This window comes from Quercus lobata, chromosome 2, assembly GCF_001633185.2.
Source record: "Quercus lobata isolate SW786 chromosome 2, ValleyOak3.0 Primary Assembly, whole genome shotgun sequence".
Lineage (NCBI taxonomy): Eukaryota > Viridiplantae > Streptophyta > Magnoliopsida > Fagales > Fagaceae > Quercus > Quercus lobata.
In genome coordinates, this window is record NC_044905.1 from 62,863,849 (window position 1) to 62,889,571 (window position 25,723).

Sequence of the window (25,723 nt, forward strand, 5' to 3'; positions counted from 1 at the left end):
GATATGTTTCTATCATATTATGTGTGGGTCTTATATATAGTGAGATGGTAATCTCATAAGATATTCTATCCTCTTTGAGACTCTAATTATCTTTCTGTACGGCACATTAATTGTAATGCAAGTAGAACCAACCAATTTTAAGAATCTAACACCTGTACATATATCAAACTCTGATTGTACTGCTGTGGAGTTATGCTTAACTAGTAATCATGTGGTCAATCCCACCATTTATTTAAAGGACTTCCAACCACAAATTGAAATGAATGATTAAAGGAGTCTTAATTGAGATTAAACAACTAAATGCCAATCTATTTCTTGTACCTATTTATAACAGAAGTACCGCTTATCTTTGAAATGATCCAAACCACCCCATAAATCCAACTTAACCCGTCTCTTTTTTTTTAATCTCAAATGCATTATTGCTCATAGACTAAATATCCAAAACAAACCGAAAAAAAAAAATAAAAGAGTAAAAATAGACAAATACAAAGTGGCCAACAATTATTAAACGGTACCTTTTTGTCAGCATATTGGGAGTTATGGAAGTATGTCAAAGATGTTGGATTATTGGAACAGATGGAACTCCACCTCATGTAACTCCACCACCCACCAATCACAATTTGCAATTGGGGCGTAGACCATCACTTAATGGAGAGAATGTTATTATTTGAATGACGCCAGTGTTGGGGGCCTGATTCCCCTTATCGGTACACATGGAGAGCGCTAATTATTACACACCGATACGTACAGAGTATTTATATGATGTCAGTTGAAATCGTGTTACATTAAAACACGATTTCACAATTTTAGAATTATAATTGAAATCGTGTCGATATGCACTCTAAGAAATTTTTACAAAAGAAGGCCATACTAGCGGAAAAAACTTAGGTGCTCCGAGAGCAATACTCCATGCTAGCAGCCCAATTCCTCCAATAGTTTTTCATACTTCCATAATAGCTACTACATTTGATTTAACAACATCACAAGAAAATGAAAGTAGCTGCAATAATATTTGCAACAGATTCCAAGTTCTAATACAGACTTCAGTAATTTCCCAACACAATATTTGCATGACAATATTCATTTAACATATATATATATATATAACTGTTTCTGCTTTGCTTTTGCTTTTGCCTAAGCTGTAGCTGTCTTAACTCTCTCTCTCTCTATAACTCACTATGCAACAACAGAATAAACTACTGGAATCCATTCATTTAATGCACAAGAAGAAGCAGTGTTATTAATATAAATTTTTATAACAACACATATTTCATATTGATGAGGGCCTTTTAGTACCACCAACACAAAGAAAAACCTTAAACTCACACTTAGGCGATATGGTCTGAAGCAGCAACCTGGCCGCGTGTTCTTGCTTCACTATGGCGCTTTCCATCTCGACCAACACGGCTGCCACAATCTTTTCGTAGCCGTGGCCGCCGCCGTTGGCGATATACGCGACGAGGGCGGCCTGGGCGGGGCCGATGCTGGGGTTGTACGCGGCGGATTCCGCGTACGACCCTTTGTGTATGTTGCCGTCAGTGTCGATAAGCGCCACGCCGGAGGGGCACCCGCTGTAAGGCGCGTGCGACTTGTTGGCGGCGTCCAAGGCGGCGTAACGTAAACTGTCGAAATTGTTGGTGGTGGTGGTGAAGCCGTTGGGTTGAGAATTTGTTAGAAACGATAAGCCATTGTGGTGAGGCTCGAGGAGGAAAGGGAGGTGTTTGGAGAGGAGGTTTTCGGGGCCGAAACGGTGGGGGAGGAAGTGGGATAAGGGAGTGAATGCGGTGGGGGGATCGGAGTCGGCGACGAGGACGTTGAGGGAGGAGGCGTTGCGGAGTTCCTGGTAGAACTGGCGGCAGTGGCCGCAGGGGGCGGCGGAGACGGCGAAGTGGGAGAGGGAAGGCTCGGCATTGAGGGAGAGGTTTGTGAGGAGGAATTGCTCGGCGTGGATGGAGTAGTTGAGAGGGAGGTTGAGGAACTCGACGTTTACGCCGAGGAAGACGCGGCCGGAGACGCCTCCGATGCCGACGGCGCCGACGTGGAAGTTGGAGATGGGTGGGCGGGCGAGGCGCTGGGCGGAAGGGACTAGGGAAGGGAGGAGGTGGAGGACGGAAGGGAGGTTGGCTTTTTGGGCCATGGATTCGGCCTCTGAGGCTGGGATTACAAATCTGACTTGAGTTTCTTCCATGTGTTTCAAAATGAGGAGTTTTTTTTTTTTTTTTTGGTTTTTGGGGTTGAAAGATTGGGTTGAGAAATGAGAGTTTGAGACTTCGGGGAGAGAGAGAGAGAGAGAGAGAGAGAGAGCAAGTTCCTGGAAATTAGGAGAGGGAAGAAGGGAAGGGGGGAGAAGCAACGTTGTGTGGAGGGGTGTATTTATAGATGGGCATGGGCTTTTTTTTTTTAATTAGTGAGGTGTTAAAAAAAGAGAAGAAATTTGAAATATTTTGAGCTTAGTTTTGTTTCAAGGTTCGTTTCAATACCGCTTATTTTGCTGAAAACTAAAAATACTATAACAAAATAATTTTTAAATGTGTAAATAGTATCGTGAGACTCATTTTAATGAAAGTTTTGTTGAAAAAAGAGATTTGTAAATCCCGTAAACAGTGCATGGAATTCACTGGAAAACAAACCACAGCTACAAAACGTTTCTCGAAAAAAGTAAAAAAAAAAATAAAGAGAAACACAAAACGCTGGATGCTGGGAAATTCATAAGTACTCAAACGGGTACTTAGAGTGAAATAAGAGACAATGGGATTTCATGTAATGGGTATACGAAACATAACTAGGGGTAGTCTCGAGTTGGGATTAGATTAAATTTCCATGTAAACTTGTCACCTGACATAACCTTGTTGGGTCAAGAAAATATTCAATTGATGTCGATTGAGGAGCAAGGTGAGACCGTCCATTATATATTTACTTGTATACTTAGCTACAATAAGATATATAAATATATATATATATATATATATATATATATATATATATATAGATTTAGATCTGTTTTAAAATACACACAAGCACTTATTTTGCAATGAATCCCTGACTTCAAGTCAGCGGTTTAGTGCAAAAAAGTGTTTATGTACAATAATGTGTGTGAAATAAAAAGTTTAAAAACTACTCTATATATATATATATATATATATATATATATAGTTATTTGTATCATCATATAATAGATTGGGAGAGATTCTATCCACTTTGTTTGAAGTCAAACTTTATTCCGAGGTATCAACTAATTAAGCAATAATGCTTTTGGATATTTTGATAAACTATTTAGAATTCTATTTCTTAATTTTTATTTAAATTATGTGATGCCTTAGTTCTTTTTATTAATTATATCATTTATGAGAGAGAGAGAGAGAGAGAGAGAGAGAGAGAGAGAGGGGAGAGAGAGAGAGAGGGGGGGGGGGAGGATAGAATTTTTTATTGAGACTAATTTTTGTTTTAAGTCAAATTATTTTGGACCTTGTGTGAAAGCGTGGTTGTTTATTATTATTTAACAAGTTATTTAAAATTATTATTATTGAGGTTGATTTTACGTTTTAGAATAAAATTCTGAAAACGCCAAAGGAAGAAGAGAGATCTCCTTGAAATTAGGCTAGAAGGAGGGAGAGGGATTGGGAGAAGAGAACGACAGCAATGAATAAAGGTGGAATCCTCAATTTACAAATTATGCAATAACCTTCATTCATGCCAAATTTTAAAGGAAATAATTATAATGTTAATATTTCTTATATATATAATGAATATACTCATTAACCATTAACAACATAAGCTAATCGCATGTCATTCAAAAAATAATAATAATAATTTGGAGAGGGAGATTTGAACTATAGATGTTTAAGTTGAAAACACTATAAGGTGCCAATTTGTTAAATTACAAAACTTTTAGCATCCTACAAATAATTACAAACACCAACTTATGACATTTTTTTTTATTAACTTAGGAAACTTATAATTAATTTTAATTTATTAAAAAGTTGCATGATAGGTTACACCATAAGAGCGTCATACCATCAACATACTTGTTAGGTTCCTAATAGACATAACATGACTTCAATCCATCGTGCCTTTAATTAATGGGAGCCTACAATTATTAATAAGAGAAGAGCACCAAAGACATGATACTCCACATCATTAAAAATAGACCACCTAATAAGAATTTAACTTTTTCACAAGAGTTTTTGAACTTGTGTCATTTTTTTTTTTGTATTAAATGGTTTGTTTTTATTGATATGAAACTAAAGTATCATGTTAGTTGTATTTTGAGAGTATAATTTCTTGGAAAGAAAAGCATGTAAGTAAGAACTAAAAAGAAATTTAATTAAAAAGGCTAACTTAATCTCAAATTCAAGTTTTATGTGTTTTTAATCAAGATGATGTGCTAGGGTAGATATCTGCTCATGCAAACAGTCCAAAAGTTATATCATAAAGCTGGTAGTATGACCTAATTGTAGGCGAAACTTGCCATCCGTCTACGTAGATAGTCACGTAATTACAAACCCACCTGCTCCAAATTTGTCAGAATTGCCATAACAACTGTCACAAGTATTTTTAAAGAAAAGTTAAATCGAAGGGTTACAGTATTAAGATGTGAAAAATATCTTTTATCTATACCAAAAATCTGTAAATATTTAACATGTCTAACAAGCTGGTTATGAGCTATAGAATCGTTTTCTTGACACGTGTGTGAGAGAAGCTAATATTACTTTGCAATGTACTTGCTTTTTATTTGGTTATCTAGAAGAAAATATATAGGGCCACATTGAGTGATCTAAAAGATGAGGTATTGGAATGAGTAATCTCGTTGAAAACGTTTAAGTTGATTATATATATAAGATAACCAAAGATTCCAAGCAGAAAAGAGAAAGAGGAAAAAGGTATCTCAGGACAAGAGGAGAAGAGGGATGAATCTTACCCATTGTTTCAATTTGAACCAAGCAATTAGCAAAGGAATTTTACGCATTGGAGAAGGTACTTTGTTCCAAGTCAAGTAAGATTTCGTTTCGATAAGCTACTTGCTGCTTTAAGTTTAACTCTTACATTTGAGTTGTATAAACTTTATAAAGTCTTAAGCTTCACTATAATTATATGTATGGCTCAAGTGGACAATAAAGTAAAACATTAGGTGAATAAAAACACACTTTGTGTTGTTGGCATTTGACTTAGTGATATTCAATGAAATATTTGAAGTAAACTACAGAAACATTGGATGAATTCCCACGTGACAGTTGACACTAGGGTGTACTTGAGTGCTAGCTAATTGTCCCTTGTGTTGTGTTAAAGGAGTGCATTAGATAAGCTTATAGGAGGTCATTTTAATTATGGAGTTGGGCATATGTTCGGTGGCCAATTCTACTAGACATATTAAGATGCATACACGTGTTCAGTTTTAGATACTTGTTTGTATTCTAACGTATCTAGTAGAACTGGTCACTGAACACAAGCCTCACTCTTAATTATAAGCCTATATATAAGCTCTAATAATATTCCTAGTAAACCAAGATTTTATTTGAAGGTAAACTTACTTGTACTTCAACCATGAAGTAAAATATAAACGCCACCTCCATGATATTCTAGATGCCACCTCGTGCCAAATTATGATTTTTGTCACTATCACAAAAATAAAAATTATTATTTTTGTCACATATTTTGTTGAGTGGAAGCATAACCTTTCTCGTTGAAAATATGACAAGCTAACTTGATTGAGAAGTAGCATAAAAGTAACTCAAAATAGTAATTAATTTTTTTTTTATAACAAAATTAGAAAGGGGATCCAGTGATCCACCACCACCTTTTGCCTTTTCATTTGCATGTGATAGGATGCAAAGGTCAGGTCAACTTCCATATCAAATACAACCAAATTCACTAAAATATCTTAAGCCTTTTCTTGAAAATAATTTTTCATCATCATTGGACTGGGAATATGAAAATATAAAATTTCATACACCCCTAACATTCACTAAAAATATAAATTTAAATGTGATCATGATTCTTTTTTTTTCCCAGTAACATAAGATGATATGATTGCTGTTAAATTTATGTTTTTAGTGAATTTTAGGGATGTGTAAAATGACCAAACCACATTTAAATTTCCCAAAATATTTATTAGGTTCTCAGGTTGCCAAAGCTGCCCTTAAGAAATTGTTTCCTACTTGATTGATCTAAGTTCAATCCACACACCTCTTATCTGTTTGCACAATTATTTTTTTACTTTGTTTATTTCAGAAAGTGGTGTTTGATATGAAAAATAAATAGTAAGTGACACAGAGACGTTTGCACTTTACACTTTACATTTTGCTTTTAGCACTTTGTTTAGAGCTATGATAACGATACATTTTGGCATACACTTTTTGGATAGGCTAGTGAGTAGTGTCCCAAGTGAGTCTCTTTCTGTGGCAGGTTTAACATTACTTTAAATGATCCATGAAAGAAATGATAAAGAAGACTTCTTTCCCCACATGCAACCTAACTAAAAAACATATGCCTATGCCAGCTGATAATAATGGCATTGGATTCACATTCACATTCACATTCACTTGGCAATTTTTATTTTATATTGTACTAGTAGTTGCTGCAAGCTTGCAAGCATTTTATCCCCATTCATTATTCTGTCAAAATATTTGTTTTCATACCCTTTCTAATCAGAGACACTACAATTTCTTTTTTGTCACTAGATTTGAGAGAACTCAATTGTCCACCCTACATTGCTCTTCCATGGGGGCCCCTAAGCTTTACCTACCTATCTATGACAACCAAGTTAGTTTACTCACATTTTGTTGTTTATGCACCCATATAGATTCTACATCTAATTTCAAAAACTGTTTATATACATATATGGGATGAGCCTGATTGAATTCAATGGTAGTCATTGCTCATGAACACCAAATTAAGCTGAATTTGGTGAAAGGTCACAAATTGCAAAACAATGGGCCGCCTCAGCTATTTAAGACTGGGTCCCTGTAATTTTGGTTTTTTCCCCTGTCATCCACTCTCTAGGGCTCTAACAGTAAGAAAGTATCTCCTGCTATATATATATATATATATATATAGTGTCGGTTAATGTATGCCTTTAGGGCATACATTAGTCATTCATTTTAAGAAATTTTTTTATGAAAAATTGAAAAAATTGTCAAAAAAATATAATCACTTTTTTCATAAAAAACTTTCTAAAATAATTTACTAATATATACCCTAACAGCATATGTTAGTAAAACCCATATATAGCATATAGGTATATAGCATATTTCTCAAGCATGTATAGCCCCACTTGAAAACACATCAAGTATATGTGTGCTTCTCATATAGAACCAGAGTTCCCAACCAAATAATCATCATACCCTTTTTTCAATGAGATTAACCAGCCAATTTTTGTTAGAAAGTGTGATTAAACCAATGGTTTTAAGAGAATTTGATCAGGATATTTAGACTAGCAGTTTGAATTGGCAATGGTTTAGACTAGAGAAAGATTGACCAAGAAATTTCGATTATACAATTTGAATTGGTCATGTTAAAATTCCGTGTATAATAGCAAAAGCCTTCCGTTACGTTTACAAAAGGATAACAACCTTGGATATGGTATAGATATCAAAAAGTCTAGATATTACCTCTTTTGACGAAGTGAGAATATATCATCATCATTACCATCCCAAGAAAAGCATTAAGCTTTTTTCGATGTGATTCTTTATCGTATCTTAAAAGTAAAAATCAAACTTTGGAAACAAAAACTATGTTTACATGCATTTTATTCACATCATGCAAGAAAGTTTACAATAGTCTCGCCGCTAGAATTACTAATTAGACAAACAAGCAGTCTTTTTCTATTTAAATTTTTGTCTCAAGGGTAAAAATCAAGCTGTGGTCAGGTAAATTATGTTCACATGCATTTTATTTAAAGCATGCTTCAAAGTTTTTATCATGCAAGAAAGTGACAAACAAGCATTCCATTATTTTTTTGGGTGAATACCAGGACAGCATTAACAAATAGAATCAAAGCCTACATAATTCAGAGGACAACGCCTCTCTTAATACAGACGTCGGTTGTCATAAAACAAAAGCATACATAAGTTCACAAATGGACCATCAAAAAATACAATGTCTTGATCAAGAGCTGGAGCTTTTTCTGTCAAAGCGTCAACACACTTGTTCACTTCACGGAAATAGTAACTCATCTACACTTAATAAATTTGGATGATTAGGGTCTTGCAATCCAATATAAGAGAACCATGAACTAAACTACAATTATACTCCTTAGTTATCCAACCATACACAACTTTAGCATCTAATTCAACTTTCACTGTCGCAAGATTCAAAATTTTACACATCAATAACCCTTTCCTTAGAGTGTCCAATTATGCATCAACACCAGTAGAAACACCGATAACACAAGTAAAACCTTTTCTCTTTTTGTATTTTAGTTTTGATGTTGGCCTTACAATTAGTGGTGGTCACATCATGTCACCCACCTAAGCAATGTTTCTTTCATTGTATATCCATGTAGATATATCAACTCAAAATTATAAATTTATACTCGGAAAAACTAGCAGTGTCTCAAAATTTACAAGTATTATATAAGTGACACAAAATTATTATTGTACTGGTTGAATATAACTAATGTTTTAATTGCTAATGTGGCACTTGGTAGTAATACTAGTGATATTGTGTCATTTAGCTACTAACTCTATTTGTTTAGTACACTAATTCATTGTGTGTTTCTTAATTCGTAGGATGCTGACGAAGGTTCTGCGGTGGATATCCAGTCTCTCAGTGCTCAGCGCTTATCATCTGATGATATGTATTAGGCGATACTTTGGACCCTATTTTGGAGTAGTTACTATGACATTTTTGATATTTATAATTGTTGGGGGCAAAAAAGTTTCCCTCTCGACAAATGAGATTTATGTTGGGTTGGGGGTCTAAACCGAAACTCGACGATAAGCTTGATGCACAGTCCAAAGGCTATTAGTGAAGATTTAAAGAATTCACTGTATTTTATGCCTTGGGCCTAGATTGAGATTGATAAGAATGGCCCATAAACAATCCCTACAGCAGACACGTCAGCATGGTTAAAAAACATACTGTAAAAAATAGCCTAGCAATAAAATATTTCTGCTAAAAATGACCCAGCGGTAAGGCGTTTCTGCAGAAAATAGCTCAGCGGTAAAGTAAGATAAAAAAGGATAAACCTCCAGCTGTTATCTATTTCACAGATTAAGGAAAATATCTACACTTTCAGACTCATCATCCATTAGTTCTAGAGAAGAGTCTTCTAATACAACAATATGAGGGAAAAATTCTATAGTAACACCTACATCATAACCATCAATAGTAAATGAATAAGTAAATATCATGGGTTCCATTATAACAAATAATTAGGAAAACTTAGTGTCAGATGAAGGGAGAGGGAGAGATTCCAGTTAGCGCAGCAAGATTATTATGGTGCCAAGACATGCTCGTGAATATAGTGAGTAATAAGGAACATTTCAGGCAGTATGAGTAGTAAGAGAGAGTGTGTATAGTAAAATTGCTGTGGGTAGATAAGTGTTTATGAGTAGAGCTATGAAGAGTGTCTGTGAGCTAGGAGTTGGGGACTTAGTTTCTAAGTTTGAAACTAAGAAGTCAGTGACTTTTTCAGAGCTTAGAGAAGGCTTAAACAAAGAGGTTAATGAAGAGTTTTTCTTTCTTGGTGTGTATCTTAGTGTGTTGGTGAAGCATTAATGGAAAGTTCCATTTATATTTGGGTTTTTAGGGAGTAATTAACAAATAATTTCTGCTAAATCTTTCTCAATCTTCAGAAAATCCTTAGAAAATTGTTCCTAGGATTTCAACTAAGAGTGGTAAGCTCAACTTTTAGAAGGTTCTTGCTGTTTTGGGTAATAACAGCTGAGATTCTAACTTAGCATTGAATGTTGATTGGCCTTGGCTAATGGGATTAGAGCATGCATTAGGCTAATGATCTTGGTTATGTTGCTGCTAGAATCAGAGCTCCCTAGGACAGATTGTATCACCCCAAGCCAGGTGTCAACCTTGGAGCCCTTGTTGGGAACTCTTCTGGGATCCCCTTGGTGCCCTTTAAACCACATTTCCCTAAGTTTCTTCATTTGGGGTTCATGTGTTTGGTCCATGAACCAGAGAATACACGTTTTTAGTATGAAAATGAATTGATTTCAAGTTGTTTCAGGAGCTTTAATAGCCTGGTCATGGCTGCTCCTGGTTCGTAACCAGATGGGTTAGAGAAGAAAGAAGTGACAGCTGGCTGAAACTTCCTAACTTTCTGTCACATCACCTTTAGCTTTATGTCACATGAGAAATGATGTAATTTCAGCTTATGAAGGAAGGGTTTAACCCTTGATGGACATGTGTCCTATTCTGATCTGATTGGACAAGTTGGGACTTGATGGGAATGGGCTCCAGCTGTTTAGTTGTGCTAAAATTTGGCTGGTCAGCTCACGTAATCTCTAGCTGTTGGAATTTGTGTGTGAGCTGGGCTGGCCCAGTTGGGCTTTGTAGTTAAGCTTCTTTGGGCTTGGTTATCCCTACAAAATGAATAGTTTTGCCATGGGTGATATACATGGGACTTTATAAATCTTATAAGAGAGGTATTTCTTGAGGGATGAGTAATTATATTTCCCATGAGTGGAGGATTTAGTATATGTAAAACAAGTGTCAAAATAATATTTGAGCTTTGTAAATATGTGCCAAAATAGCATTTGGGTTTTATGAAATAGTTGTCAAAATAATATTTGGGTTTTGTAAAATAGATGCCAAATTAGTATTTGGGTTTTGTGAAATAATACCAAAATAATATTTGGGCTTCGTAAAATAAGTGCCAAATTAATATTTGGGCTTCGTAAGATTTTGTAAAAATATTTCCGCGTAGCAACGAGCTTTTAAAGGTGCCGTATTGTAACGGGCTTTAAAGGTACCGTATCGTAACGGACTTTAGAGGTGTCGTATCATAACGAACTTTAGAGATTTAGACTACCGTATCGTAACGGGTTTTAGAGATGCCGTATCGTAACGGACTTTAGAGATGCTGTATCGTAACGGGTTTTAGAGTGCCATATTGTAACGGACTCTAGAGGGGGGTTTTGTTGGGCCTTTTGGATTTTTCCCACAAGGTAAATGCTTTTGGGCTTTTTATAGAGATGGTATAATTTTGTGGCTCAATAAGGTAGCAATATGGTGAGTATTTTTGTGAAAACCCAAGTTGGATAATATGTGGGATATAATAGATAATATTTCTAAGAGGGCCCAAGGCAATTTATGAGGCTTATATATGGAATATTTATGAAAACCCAATAACATGGAGAATATTTGGGTAATATATATGGAGAATATTTATGTGGGCTCAAAATAATTTATGGGCTTGTATGGGTATTTTTGAGAGTGGGCTAATAAAATTAAGGCCCGAAAATTTGTACCTCAACAATAATAAAGTTTCAAACTTTGATATATATACACATCATAGTTGAAAACTTTATTATAACATTCTAGACAATTGAAATGTATTATTTTGTGCATCACATTTTACATAGTTAAAATGTATTCTTTTGTGTAGGACATTCTACATAGTTGTGTAGAATGTATTATTTTGTTCATAACATTCTAGACACTTGGGATGTACTATTTTGGGTATAACATTCTAGACATTTGTGATGTAATTATTGATATGGTGTAATTAAATATATTTAGTTTGTTGGTTTAATGTGGTATTGTATTTGCTATTGGAAAATATGAATAGTGGTTCTTTACAGTTGATATAAAATATATATTGGAAAATATGTATTGTAGGTACATTACAGGTGCTATAAACTTTAAAAAAAAAAAAAAATGCCCTATTGCAATGCTTTAAAAACCTTTGGAATAGGGTATGGGCATAGGCAAGACTGTTATGCCCTATACTGGTGGTTTTCAAAGCACTGGCATAGGTAGAACCTACTGTGGCGGTTTAAAAACGCTGGTATAAGCCTTGTTATTATATCGATTGAAGACCAATACCAACGCTTTCGAAAATGCTGGAATAGGTACTACCTATGCCAGCACTTTTAAAAGCGTTGATATAGGTTGTATTCATATTTCTATAGATACCCTATAAGGACGGTTATAAAACCGCTGTTATAGATAGACCTATGCTGGTGCTTTTATATATATATATATATATATATATATTAAAAGGTGCTTGTATAGGCCCTAAAATCCGCTGGTATAGGTCTTCAAAACTGTTGGTAAGGACTGTCTTGATTAGGGGTGTCAATATTCGATCCAACCCGCGAACACGACACGAACCCAACACGGGTTTTTTCGGGTTAGGGTTAGACCTTAATGGGTTTGGGTCATAAATGGGTTGACCCGAAAGCAACACGATAAGAAATGTGTCATAAGCGGGTCAACCCGCGTAATCCGCAATAGACACGTTTGACACGCCAATTTATTTGTGTCAACCCGAAATGACCCACTTAACACAACCCGTTTAACTCGTATAACAAATAAATATTTATTTTATTTTAAATTTGTCAAATACCTTTTATATCCAACATATATTTTAAATTTAGAAAGAAAAGTGAGTAATTATAAAAATTTACAAGGAATATAATTGGAAATTGAAACTTAGCATTTGACGAGTTTCAAGGATATTATATTTTTGTTAAACTATGTTATTTTATTTTTGTTAAACTTTGTTATTTTGAATTTGGATTGAAGTGTATGCACTTCTTTTAAAGTGTAAAGAACTTATTTCTAGATGAATGTTATATTTCTGTTGAACTATTTTATTTTGAATGTGGGTTGAAGACTTGAAGTATATGCATTGCTTTTTAGGATGTAAAAAAATTATTTCTAGATAGATGTTATATTTAATATTATGTAGGTTGAAATGGGTTGTGTTACATTCGTGTCAACCCAACACGACTCGTTTATTAAGTGTGTCAAATGGGTTGGGTCAGGTCAACCCGCCTTATTAACAGGTCGGGTTAGGGTTGAAGGATCATGACACGATTATTAAATGGGTCGGGTTAGGGTTGAGTCATTTAGTCGAATACCCCTACCTCGACACGACACGAACCCGACACGCTAACCCGAATTGACACCCCTAGTCTTGATACAAGTAAAAATGACGGAACAAGGTCTGGAAAGCGCCAGGACCTATCCCAGCGCTTTTGAAAAGCGCTGGTACAAGTCCGACGACTTTGGGCCTATTCTAGCACTTTTTGGGGCTATCCCAACGGTTTTGCAAACGCTGGGACAGCCCCTTTTTTTGTAGTGTGATTTTGTTTTTATTTGATAGGTAGTACTAGTGAATTTTTTTTTAAGGTTTGGTATCATTTTAAACTTAGTATGGCAATATCTTTCTATGTTAAAAAGAAAGGGGAGATGGGTGGAGGGTGCTGGTCCCTAATGTGGATGACAATCTTGTTAGAGTGGTGATCACATATGCAAAACAATATGCCTGCAAAGAAAATGGTGTCCAAACCAAGTGAGAGTCCTATTTATAAATACTGGACATATCCATTTGTGAAAATATATATTCTATCCAAAGGATACATCTCTTCTACCAAAAAAATATTGTTATGTCTGTGAAGCAATAACGTCTACCAAATGGAGTTTATTGTGTGTGTGCGCATATAGGTATAGCCATACACTAACAAGGGGACCAGTGATTTCTAATGCTATCAAGTTTTTATTAATACTCATGATCAATCAAAGTTTTCCTCTAAAGTGGAATATATTCTAATCCATTATGTATTGATTTAAAAAGGCTATTTATACATATTTTAATCACATGAGCCATTAAATCATTGTCAAGGTTGATTTGAGATGCCTTCTTAAAATAGTAAATAAATAAATAAAAGTTGATTTGAGATGGAAAGTGTGGGGGCCGGTTAATCAATAAATTATTAAAGTCGTGTTAATTGGGCCTGTGGTCCATCCAAGAATGTAAAACTGTTCGAGGTGGCCCATATCAGGTTGTAAGGGTAACCAAACGAAAGGAAGAGTAGACATCACGTAAGGTGAGTTCAGTATTCGTCCGAGGACAAAATCCTTCTCGGCAATATGAGTCCGAGGACGACCTGAACGCCACCTTGTTACAAACATACTTCGGAGCTACGTTACCATTAAAAGTGGGATATGGGACCAAGAGTAAGAAAGAAAAGGTAAACAAATATCTATGGCAATAGTTGCCACCGCATTAATTGCCTCTCAACTAACTCTCTGGCCGCATTAATGTGAAGGTGATGCCTGAACAGTGATGAAGCAGCCTTACAGCTGCTTGTTGGAGGTTCCAGAAGGTGTTAGATGGGACAAAAAGAGATCCCCTGAACCCAACTTACACGTGTGTGGTGAAGATGATATCAAGAGAGCAGTATATAACATGAAAGAAGGCATTGAGGGAGGGGGATCAGAACTTCAAAACAAAGATTATTGAGAAGACAACCATATGAAAGAAAGGACTGAACTTGTTTCAAAGAGAAATTGATCGTTATATAAGGGCTAATCCATTTATAAATGTGGAGAAAAATCGTTTTTCTTTTGGAGTTAACCTAGTTCTTTAATATCCACGCTCTACAAATTTATTGTTTGGGCCTTTAACGTTCGAACCCAATACGAATTTGGGATCGTTACAAATTGAGTCCTTACAAAAAGTAAAGGGAATTTTAGGCCTATTAATGTAGGCTCAAAAATCTAAAAGAGACAAGCCCACTACTCACTCCACTACAAAAAAAAAGGAGGCTAGTGATACTTCATGAAGAACCTCTCAAATACACTTGCTCACAAAAGGGAAGACATCAATTGAAAAAAATAACCCTTGCTATATTAAAATCATAATACAATGAGGGGGAAAAAAAGAAGATGGTGAAGGAGAAAGAGACTTATTCATGCTACTGCACACACAAAAGAGTAACTTAATTTGGAAATCCGCTTCTTACAATTAGTGTGTGTTTGGTAAAAATGATTTTTGCTACTATTTATGGGCATACTGCACTTTTTGGTACTATTCATGAGTTTTACTGTATTATTTTAGCTAACTTTTACTTTTATATAAAGTACTTTCAGCAAAAAAAAATTTAGTTTCAACAAAATAAACGAATTCCAAACAGACCCTTAGAAGATTGGGCTTAAGTTAAAGGTATGAATGTGGTTGGTGAGATAGATAAAATTTGATTAATGCATGACTTTGGGACAATGCTTTAATAGGTCAGGAACATGTCTAATATTCATCTTATTGGGAGTTCTTGGTTGCTGGATTTTTAGAAGGATGGCAGCCTTAAGTTATTGCCTTTTTTGGGTTATTATACCAATCCAATTTGGATAATCTATCGGATTAGCCAAACCAGCTTTTCTATGCATTTTTAGGGAAAACGACCCATTGAAGAGCTTACTAAATTTGAGTAATCTCGCTAATTAGCATTTAATGAAATCAGAATATTTTTCATGGTTTGAAGTAATTAGGATAAAATTTTGAGCAAATACAGTATGATCAATCAGTTATTTTTGTTTTTCTATATTTTATTTGTGGCCTACGCATGGGCTTGCTTATGAGGTTTTGGATTTTCTATTTTTGTGGCCTCCTGTGCCACTGCTAACGTTTGAACTATTTCTTTACAAATTCTTTTCATGAACTTACTCACATTTGATAAATTCTCTTTTAATGCTCGTTTTCAATTATGATTCCAAATGGATTACAATTTTGCTTTTGCCTTAGTAAAAGCACCCACCATCACCAATAAGGAGCCTTGTCTCCTAATTTTTTGTTTTTTTGGGAGACCCAACTCTTTTACAATTTGGAGTCCTCCTTTTGCTGCCATGATTTCTCTTTCTCCGGCATTCATAACCTATCTTTAGAGATTGTCCCATCCACATTCACTTTGAAAATGTCAATTATTTATTGGAGGTTTAGACAATTGTAAATAACTATTTAAATTAAATTGTTACTTAATTAATGACTTGGTCAGTCAAAGAAGTTTTGCTTCTGATTTAGACTATTTTTTTTAAATAAAATAATTTGGAGGAAATTTCTATTCCCTTCAACCATATAAGACTTTTTTTTTTTGGCCCACGGATTATCAAAATCAAATCGAATTTTCTTTCGTGCCATATGTGCTTAAGACTTTTTTTTTCTTCCCAGTCCAAAATTAGTTCTCAAAAGTCTAGTTTCCGTGTAGAAACAAATTCTCCAAATTTATGATCAACCTTTCGGTTTTTTTTTTTTTTTGTTTTTGTTTTTTAATGAGTCAACCTTTTGCCTTTCGGATAAGTGATCTTACAAGTTACAACGAAAATTATATTCCCATGATCCATATAAGACCTTTTCTTTGGGGCTAAGAAATCCATATAAGATAATTCCAATGATCCATCATCCATATAATAAAAGACATAATTTTTGGGCTAAGAAATCCATATTAGACAATTGAGATTGAACACATAGCCACGTAACTGCATGTCCATCACTAGTATGTGATCAAAAAATTCCAAGCCATGACCAAACACTGTACATACTCATCGTACAGATGTTCCAACGTTTATATAATATAACCATACGTACGTAAGCAAAAGTTGAATAGTAAACATACTAACGTGTCCGAGTGAAGGTCAAATATGGCCAATCGTATTGGACTCAGAATACATCACAGGCTGCCAGTAGTTCTAGCTGGTGGTGTGTATCCTTGTTCATCCTCTTACTCAGTCACTTGTGCCATTGGTTCTGTACATCCTAGTCTATCAAAAGCACTGAAGAAGTGGACAAGTGGAGGAGGAGGAGGCAGAGCCCATCGGCGCTTGATATTGGGACTTGGGTTTTCATTTTGGACTCAGTATATGAGCATGGCTGGTGGTTCTGTTGGAGGGAATTCTTTCATTGCCTTTGCTAGACAAAAGGGTGCTGTTGAAGAGGTAAATCTTTCACCATTCATTTACTTGAATGTTGGTTTAGTTTCTGGGTTTTCTTGCATGTTCAATTTTGAAGACTGGTTGGTACTGTATTGATGAAATGCTGTGATAGACTTGAATTTTCAAAGAGTAATCCATGTTTCTTGGTTTGGTTTCTGGGAATTTGATTAATTGCATTTGTTTAGCTTCTGGGCTGGTATTATTTGGTTATTTCGAGAATTGGTGGATGGTAATATAAAGAAGACAATTAATTTAATGGGTGGTGCATTGATGAATTTTGTTCATTGATTATTAATTTAGATATTTTAGTGCTTGGTCTTTTCGTTTTGGAATCATTGTGATCGATTCATGCTGAAAAAATGGGGATAGACATTAGTGCAGACAAGAATTCCAAACATGAAATAAAAAATTGTGCAGTGGATATCATTGTTTTTATCAAACCAATTGTATAGTGGTTATCTGAAATACTTGGATTCTATTCTGCAAATTAAATTTACATAGTGCCAATTCAGGGTACCAACTTCCAAGGCCATTGCTAAAGGATAATGTACTAGGCTCTGAATTGTTTAAATTGTTGCTTGAATTTTATTGTTCTTTTTCATACTTGATGACATTGCCAACAATCTGCATTTTATCTCCCTCTCAAAGATATTGAAGAATGTGGAATGGCCAGAGCAGTTCCCCTTCAAAGAGGAGGACTTCCAGCGCTTTGATGAGTAAAGGCTCTAAACTAAATTTTTTATTGGCATCAATTTCTGTTCTCAGTCCTGTTTATTTCTTAGGGTTTTGAATTTGCTTTTGTGCTTTTGAGTGTTCTGTTTTTAATGCCTGAAGTGACTTCATTTCCTTGACAATCTATAGCAGCTTATATTAACCACAATTTTCAATCCCTGATGTAGGCCTGGTAGTGTGAAATAGTATTCTGCAATTTCATTTTGTTAAAAAAGCCATATAATAAGAAATTGGAATCTGGAGAAACTGTTAGGGTTGGCTTTTGGTTTCTAAAGAAGCTACAATCAAACTGAAATTCCAGTGCTGTATTGCTCAGGTTAAGTACTAGGATTAAATTGTGTATCTCTGAAGCATTACAATTGATTTCTGTAGGTCACCAGATTCATTGTTCTACGAAACCCCACGCTTGGTAACACATATTGATGATCCTGCCATTGCTGCACTGACCAAGTATTACTCAGAGGTCTTTCCTCCTAGCAACACTCCAGGAGTAAGCATCTTGGATATGTGTAGCAGTTGGGTAAGAAATTTCTTAAATCTTTAGGTCTTGTTATTTCACATATTTATGTTGTCATAACCTCATTATCAACCTTATATTTAGGTCAGCCATTTCCCAGCAGGATACAAGCAAGATCGGATAGTTGGATTAGGCATGAATGAAGAAGAGCTGAAGGTGAATCCGGTGAGATCATGCTTTTATTTGTTATATCCTTTTGCTAACCATTGGTGGTGATGTTTTTTGATGACTGACCTATAATCAAACAATCCAAAGTTTGAACTTTGTGCCCCTTTTTTAGGCTGAATTTGATAAGTGCAGTTATATATAATTATTTACTCTCAATTAGGGTCCCACTGCTTGAATGTAATTGGTAAGTGAGATTTATCGAAATTTAAGCTAATTCCCATATGGTAATATCTTGTGTAAAATTCAACAAGAGAACCCTAGCCCTCTAAAGAGGCGCGCCATGAAATAGTTATGATCCGCAGAAATTCAATCAACAGCATGCATTCGTGGGTAACATATCATATGTAATAATATAAAATAAAGTGTACACATGTATGTATGGACTAACAGTGAGAGGTCTTAAATATTAGATTTTTTCCACCAAAAAAAAATTTAGATTATGGTTTGTGTGCATTTCATATTTGCTGATGCAGAAATGGTAGTTATGAACCTAGACACATCTAATTCAAACTACTGACTCTGCAGGTTCTGACTGAGTATGCTGTGCAAGACTTAAATCTGAACCCTAAAATCCCTTTTGAAGATAATTCCTTTGATGTTATTACTAATGTGGTATGTACAAAATTTTCCTCTCTCTCACATTATTTATCCTCCATTTCAGTAACAAGTGCAAGCAGTGCATGTTTAGCATTTAAATTTTGAAAATTCTCTTTGGAATAGTAGTATGTCTGCACTTAACCAAGTTTTTTTATTTATAAATTCTTGTTAAAGCTTAGGCTTCAATTGGTATGATCTTAAAGGTGTGGCTAGCCTCACTAGATCTGAAAACTGTTGGGGATATTTACAACAGAAATGCTCTCTAGTTCTACGAGAACTATAGACTACAATGATTTCATTGTGTAGTGAATTTGCAGCTACCATGTAAGATTGAAAAATAGAGTAATATCTTTATGTGCATAATTTCAAAAACTTGTCTTGCTGGAATTTATTCATGTGTGTTTATTGATGAAATTTCCCACCCCATTTGTCAATCAGCTGACTAAAAGCACTGTGATTGGCCTTAAATGACAACTTTTTAGATATGAACTCATATAATTTGCTTTAGCAGGGAATTAATCATGTACCATTATTTTTGTATAATTTCACTGCAGTCTGCTGAAGCAGAGGTTTGAGCGATTCATCTTAATGACAACCTAAGGCCTTTTTTATTTTCAAGCATCTAAATTACATAAATCACAGAACTTTTTTTCCTTTTTTGGTGGAGAAGGGCAATTTGAAGGGAACAGTGGGAGTTCATGTTTTATGTTTTTGTTCTCCTAGAACTTGTGGTGGCAAACTTGTGCTGTGATTGTTCTCTACTTAGAAATTTGCTACCCATCCAATCTGTGCTAAGATTTCTGTCTTAAAGTTTTTTATATGTGCGAGATCTGTCCAAATAACTCCTTATTAAGTGTGCTGTTAAAGAAATAATGTTTTAACATGCTCTGGTATCTGAATTCTTTACAACCGGCAGGTCAGTGTTGATTATCTAACAAAGCCTTTAGATATTTTCAAGGAGATGCGCCGGGTTCTTAAGCCAGGTGGACTGGCCATAATGAGGTGAAATTTTGTCCATTTTCAATTAAGTTAAAAGTAAGACTAACTACAATTGTTGTTATCTGATAAAACTATCTGTTTCAATGAAGTCATGGAAATTTTAACAATATAACTTGGTAAATTCTACATACTCAAATGATGTATTGCCTGATATGTCAGCATGCGCAAAAATCTTTTCCTATTTCATTTTGCACCGAAACAAATAAAGCTCTGTCATGCACATTTGCTCCCTATTCAAAGCTCATCTTTCTTTTCTTATCTTGCATGTCTGCATTTCTAACTTCGTGATATTGATTACAAACCAGCTTTTCCAACCGTTGCTTTTTTACAAAAGCAATTTCAATATGGACGTCAACTGGTGATGCTGATCATGTTTTGATTGTTGGATCATATTTCCATTATGCTGGAGGATTTGAACCTCCCCAGGTAATTAACATCTGAGTTCTACATTTTCTTTTTGGTCCTCTCTAAAGCAAGTGGCAATTGGAGAATAGCCATAAAAATGTTCTCAGATAAATGCATCATATTGCTCACCTGTTGATCAGTTAATTTTGAGGACAACTAGTCACTTGGCACTTGGCAGTAACCACTGTCACGTTATTCTCTTTCCAGACTTCTTCCTCCATAAATTTACTTACCTCTGGTTCTTCTATAGAAATGCTCAGAGTGTGTGTGCTAGCTTGTGCTCATACACACTAAGCATATATCCCTTCGTGAGCCCCCATATATAGGGTAAGCCACTAACTATGTTGCATTTGTCTGCAGGCTGTGGATATCTCTCCTAATCCCGGACGCTCAGATCCTATGTACATCGTATACTCTAGAAAGGTATCCACGGCTTAGGAGAGAACAAATTTGAGGATTTGTGGTTCTCTGTCTTCTAATTAGTAGCATAATTCTGGGAATAATTTCTTTGTAACATGCATGTAATTTAATGGCGATGGTTCCACTTTTTGTAATAGAGCTGAAAATACGTTGAAGAGGGGAGAGGAGCGATATTTTATATATTCTAATCTGCAGTCTAAATAAGCTTAAGGGGCATTTTTGGTTGCAATATATAATTCTATTATAGGGGAAGTTGTTTGATACTTTGATGTCGGTGGCTGTTAAATTACTTGATTATTACTACCATCGTTTTATTTTTTCTGGACTGGAGTGCCATCTGAGCATATAATTTGGTATTGTAGTATAAAATACTTCTTTTAAAAACAAGAGCCTTGATTTCAAAGATGCTTACTAACCCAGTAATGAATAAAATATGGAACACACCCAATTTTACAACATGCTAGAGTAGTCAATTATGATTGATGGACAATCGACCACTTCAGCAAGTTGTGAAATTAGGTGTGTCCATAGTATTTGTTGCTTGGTAATTCAGGTATGTTCTAGCTGCACATGCAATGTGTACTCGGTGCTAATTTCTTGTTTCTTGCTCTGTAACTATGAATAGATTAATAGTAGCTCAAGATCTTGAAACACTTAAAAAAAAATGCCTGTTTCCTCAGCCCTACACAAAACATGTTTACACTACCAACCTCACTGACAGTTTCTTATATCATAATCATGTATAAGAAATATGTATGGGAGATCTTGAAACATTGGAAAGCGCTCATTATCTCCTTCCTAGTTGGTGATGTCGGTGCCTTTTACCTAAGCACACACATATAAAAAGGCTTAATTGATGTGAGTGCTCTTGCATGTGATGATGTCTGCAATTAAGTGTTAATTATTGAAGCTTGAAAGTAATGAACTTTATCTAAGAAGCAACCACCACCATTGAAAATAGAAGAATCTTACACTCACGGAAAGCTAATTATTTGGATTCTATTCTCATTTTCAACAGAAAATTACATAAAATAGTCACTACTCAGGATTTGCAAACTCTTTTTTCCCAACTTGCTTTTCACTCTATGTTTCATTCTAGATAGAAAAGAACAGAGGAATATATACACTGGTGGTGAAAACTGAAAAAGACACTTTTCATCAAAGGATTAAGAAAAGAACACAAACCAATACCAACACCTATGACAAGTGGGAATGTGTTTGGGACCAAGATCAAACCCAACCCTGTTTGTAGCGGCGGAAAAGGTCCTCAGTTTGGGCATTCTTGAAGGCACTGCAGGCAATGACATAGACCCATATGAGCACCACCACTGCCACAATTAGAATCACATTGACTTTCCTCCATTCTTTTCTCAGGTTCCCCAACAGACCAGCCTTGCAGGAGTTACAATTATAGCACAGTAAGCTCTGGTCATTGCTCCACAAGAGGCAGTCTGGGTCAGCCAATTGGTTCGCTGGGTTTACCCACAACGTTGGGTTCACATAATTGAACCCACAAGCTGTTGGAGGTTTACAACATCCTGACTGTAACACCAAAAGAACTAAAACTTATTGTTCAAGAAAAATACAGTGATAATAACAACAATAGAGAAACAACAAAAGGCAAAAAGGATAAACGCCCCCACAAAAAAATGTCAGTATATAAGCAAAAGCTGGCAACCATAACCATCTCTTTTATCTTCTGCAATAAAGACAAAACCATGACTCAATCATTCTAGGTTGGTTATATTACTTTAATCAGGTCTATATTTCATAATTTATCATAATAATAGCTTTGGAAGGTACCTCACTCTTGGCACAAACACTGATGGGAACAAGTTCCTTCCATTAGATCATAGGGGAGACCCCACACAGCCTGGGATGTTTTCTTTCTAAGCAAAATGTTAAATTTACTATAAATTTTATTATAAAAGGTTTACAAATCGAACAACGTGATTGGTGTCATTTCAACAGCACCTTTTCTTTTCTTTTCTGGTGATTGATAACATATAAAATTTATGTAGTAAAATTTATAATGATTGAACTCTGAAGCAACACTCTTACTTCTAACTCATTCTTAAGTCATGCTGATCTAGAGCTCGCATAGATAAAGAATAGTCCAGCACTCAAGCATGGACCGCATTGATTCCCTAGTACAGAGTAGGGTAAGGTAAGCATGAATTTCGTGGCCTACTGCTTAGCTATAAAATTAACTTTTTAGTGGGTCCAAATGAACTCTTTATTATAAGGTAGAACTGGACTAGGATTTGAAGTTTCAACCTCTCGTCGTGTCCTACTCAACTGAATTCGTGCACCCACTTCAATTTCATCATGAATTACAATCGTAAATTAAACCACCATGTTCAGATTTCAGAATTGCAAATAACGTTAAAATCAGCCATAAGTTAATCTTGGCAAGTGATACATATCCAAAACAGGTGATAAACTGATAATTATCCCAACTGAAGCTACAGCCTGCATATATATATATATATATATATTCCTTATAACATAGAAATCTCTCCCATTATAATATGCAAATATCTCTTCATCTTATAAATCTCAAATTTTCTATAAAAAATAAAAAATTTAAATCTCAAATGTATGATGAATCGAACCTTAAATTTAAGGAATATAAACTTTTTTACAATTTTTTTTTTTTTTGCAATTTACTAAGTGAGAATTTGTAATTCGTATAACATTATTTTCATGTGAATCATAACATTTTTATTATGCATTAATCACGACATTGTCATTTGAACTTTGTGAAAAAAAATAATAAAAGTAAAAAAGTGTTAAAAATTTTATATCTTAGTAGGTGTCTACATAACTATAAGTTATATGTTATTGCGATTATTAAAAAAAAAATGTTACATATATATATATATATATATTATAGAATTTTATCCTACCGTGCCCACGTCATGATAATTATTATTTATTTTCAAGTTAAGACCAATTAGTTTTGGCATTTTACTACTTCAACCCATAATAATATTGTAGACTTAAAACATGTTTTTTTTTTTAACCAAAAAAAAAAAAACCCAATGGTCTAGCTAGTAAGCAACAGAAACGTACGTCTCAACCTGCAAGTCAAGGTAAGAATTTGTTCTTGGGCTACAGAAGCTGCTTTAGAAATTATCCATTATCTTTGGGACCAAAAAGTCGTCAATGATAGCCACTGACACAACGGCGCAGCGGTGGCATTTAGTTAAGTGTAAAACCTCAAAGTCTAGTTTGGATGCACCAAATTGACATTCAATCTTATACAATACACAATGTAGCTATTGTTTTCTACTTTCTCCGTAAACCAACGGCAAATTAAAATTTCCCATCTATCATATACATCTTAAAAAATTCTTAACCTAACCACCAAATTAAACTAATGAAAAAAAGTATACATCTTTTTCCATCAAAAAAGTCTTAAAAGCCAATAACACCCATGCCTAAAAAGTAAATTGCCTAAAATATTACCCAATGTTAGAGACCCTTTTAACTTTAGTGTTGTTTTTCAAATAATTGATCCATTTACTCTAAAAACTTGTAGTGAGAGAGTAAAGTAGTGAAAGACTTGCCTGAAGAGGAGAGATATTAGCAGAGAAGAACTGATCAGAAGTGATGTAATTCTGGGTAAGCCTAGCACAAACATTAGACTCAGCCAAACAGGACCTAATCTTACCCCAATTATCAGAACTGGTTACATGGTCCCTGAGCCACTGTGAGAACCCATCAATCCTGTACTCCTTGTAGCCTCTACCAGGCACAGAATAGGTGCCATCTTGGCGCGTGACAGTGAAGGCGAAGATAAGGAGGATAAGGAGGAGAGCGATGAGAATGGCCATGCATATGAGGTAAAAAGCCAAGAGACCCTGCTTGTTCCAGTAAGCACCGACAAAGCCAGCCAGAGAGACGAGGAGGATGAGAAAGCCTAGGATGACCACAGGCCATCGGAAGTAGTGGGTGCACTCGTTGTCTGGCTTTGAAGCTAGCCATATGCCTGCGGCTATGATGGGGATGGAGGCTAGGAAGGCTATGAAGTTCAGTATTGCTGTTATGTTGTTGCTCACTCCCATGGTTATTGAATTGGTTACAAGTTTTGGACTAAAAGAGAGAGTTTAATAGAGAGAGAGAGAGAGAGAGAGAGACAGTGTGAGGGAAAGGAGAGTAGCGAGTGATGAAAAGATATGGGTTCGTGGGTTTGGAGTTTTTAGGACTTTTTGTAGTGCTTTCTTGGTTTCACACTTTTTTTTTTGGGTGAAATTCTTGGTTTCACACCTCTAGTATATTTTTAGTTGTCTTGGACCAAGAGGTATCACAATTAGCGTATGTTATACGAGAGTCAAGTGGAGTACGCTTTTCGGTTCAAACTCAATCCGCAAGCCAAACCGCTGGTCGGTAAGAGCATATTCACATTTACCGTCTAAAAAATTTAACTCTTATAGCAGCCTAAAATACTATTTTATTTATTTTAATAATCTACTTTATAATTGTGTCCAAGATCCCTTTTTATGGTATTAGGCCAAACCCACGTGAATGGGTAGAATCGTGTTATTGCCTCTCAAAATAGAAGTTTGACTGATTATATTTTTTCCTCTAAATTAAGGGTTTATAATGGAGACGTCACTTATTTAATTATTGGAATAAATAAGAAAACCAAAATTAAAAAATTCTTCGTTTTATTAATTTGAAATTGAATTTATATTGATTATAGGAAATTACATGGCTTTGGGCTTAGATACAATCTAAGATAAAATACATAACTTTATTTCCTAGTTACAATCTAAAAATTGAAAATTACATGGATAAGTATTTGATCTATTAACTCTTGATCTAAGATCGGTGGCTATGTTATAAGATGGGAAGGGGTTAGGCACCCACCTTACCCGGTGAATACGGTCTTCTAGAATATGGTAGCCAACATTCATATCACATCATCCAATATGTTATCAATCAATTTAAATGTTAAATTTAATGAGTATGCATGTGATAATCCCTAATTCA

The 25,723-nt window shown here is 35.1% G+C and overlaps 3 protein-coding genes across 4 annotated transcripts; 1 reads left to right on the top strand and 2 right to left on the bottom strand.

Annotated features, from left to right (window-relative positions):
* Nucleotides 1–946: 946 nt before the first annotated feature.
* LOC115976128 (cytidine deaminase 1-like) lies at nucleotides 947–2,349 on the bottom strand. Its single transcript, XM_031097242.1, has one exon. It carries the CDS (start codon nucleotides 2,186–2,188, stop codon nucleotides 1,271–1,273), a length of 918 nt encoding a protein of 305 aa, XP_030953102.1. The 5' UTR covers nucleotides 2,189–2,349; the 3' UTR covers nucleotides 947–1,270.
* Nucleotides 2,350–16,523: 14,174 nt separating this feature from the next.
* Nucleotides 16,524–21,046, top strand: LOC115976129. 2 transcript variants are annotated; one of them, XM_031097244.1, is made up of 8 exons: nucleotides 16,524–16,890; nucleotides 17,536–17,603; nucleotides 17,992–18,139; nucleotides 18,221–18,292; nucleotides 18,830–18,916; nucleotides 19,818–19,903; nucleotides 20,206–20,326; nucleotides 20,666–20,982. In XM_031097244.1, the coding sequence occupies exons 1-8, from the start codon at nucleotides 16,597–16,599 to the stop codon at nucleotides 20,741–20,743; spliced, it is 954 nt and encodes a 317-aa protein (XP_030953104.1). In that variant the 5' UTR covers nucleotides 16,524–16,596; the 3' UTR covers nucleotides 20,744–20,982. The 2 variants fall into 2 exon arrangements, with proteins under 2 accessions (XP_030953104.1, XP_030953103.1); XM_031097243.1 differs by having other exon boundaries at nucleotides 16,526–16,890; nucleotides 18,221–18,301; nucleotides 20,666–21,046.
* Nucleotides 21,047–21,699: 653 nt separating this feature from the next.
* Nucleotides 21,700–24,971, bottom strand: LOC115976130 (tetraspanin-2). The gene is made up of 2 exons (XM_031097245.1): nucleotides 24,298–24,971; nucleotides 21,700–22,267 (listed from the first exon to the last, which is right to left on the bottom strand). Exons 1-2 carry the CDS (start codon nucleotides 24,793–24,795, stop codon nucleotides 21,956–21,958), a joined length of 810 nt encoding a protein of 269 aa, XP_030953105.1. The 5' UTR covers nucleotides 24,796–24,971; the 3' UTR covers nucleotides 21,700–21,955.
* Nucleotides 24,972–25,723: the final 752 nt, after the last annotated feature.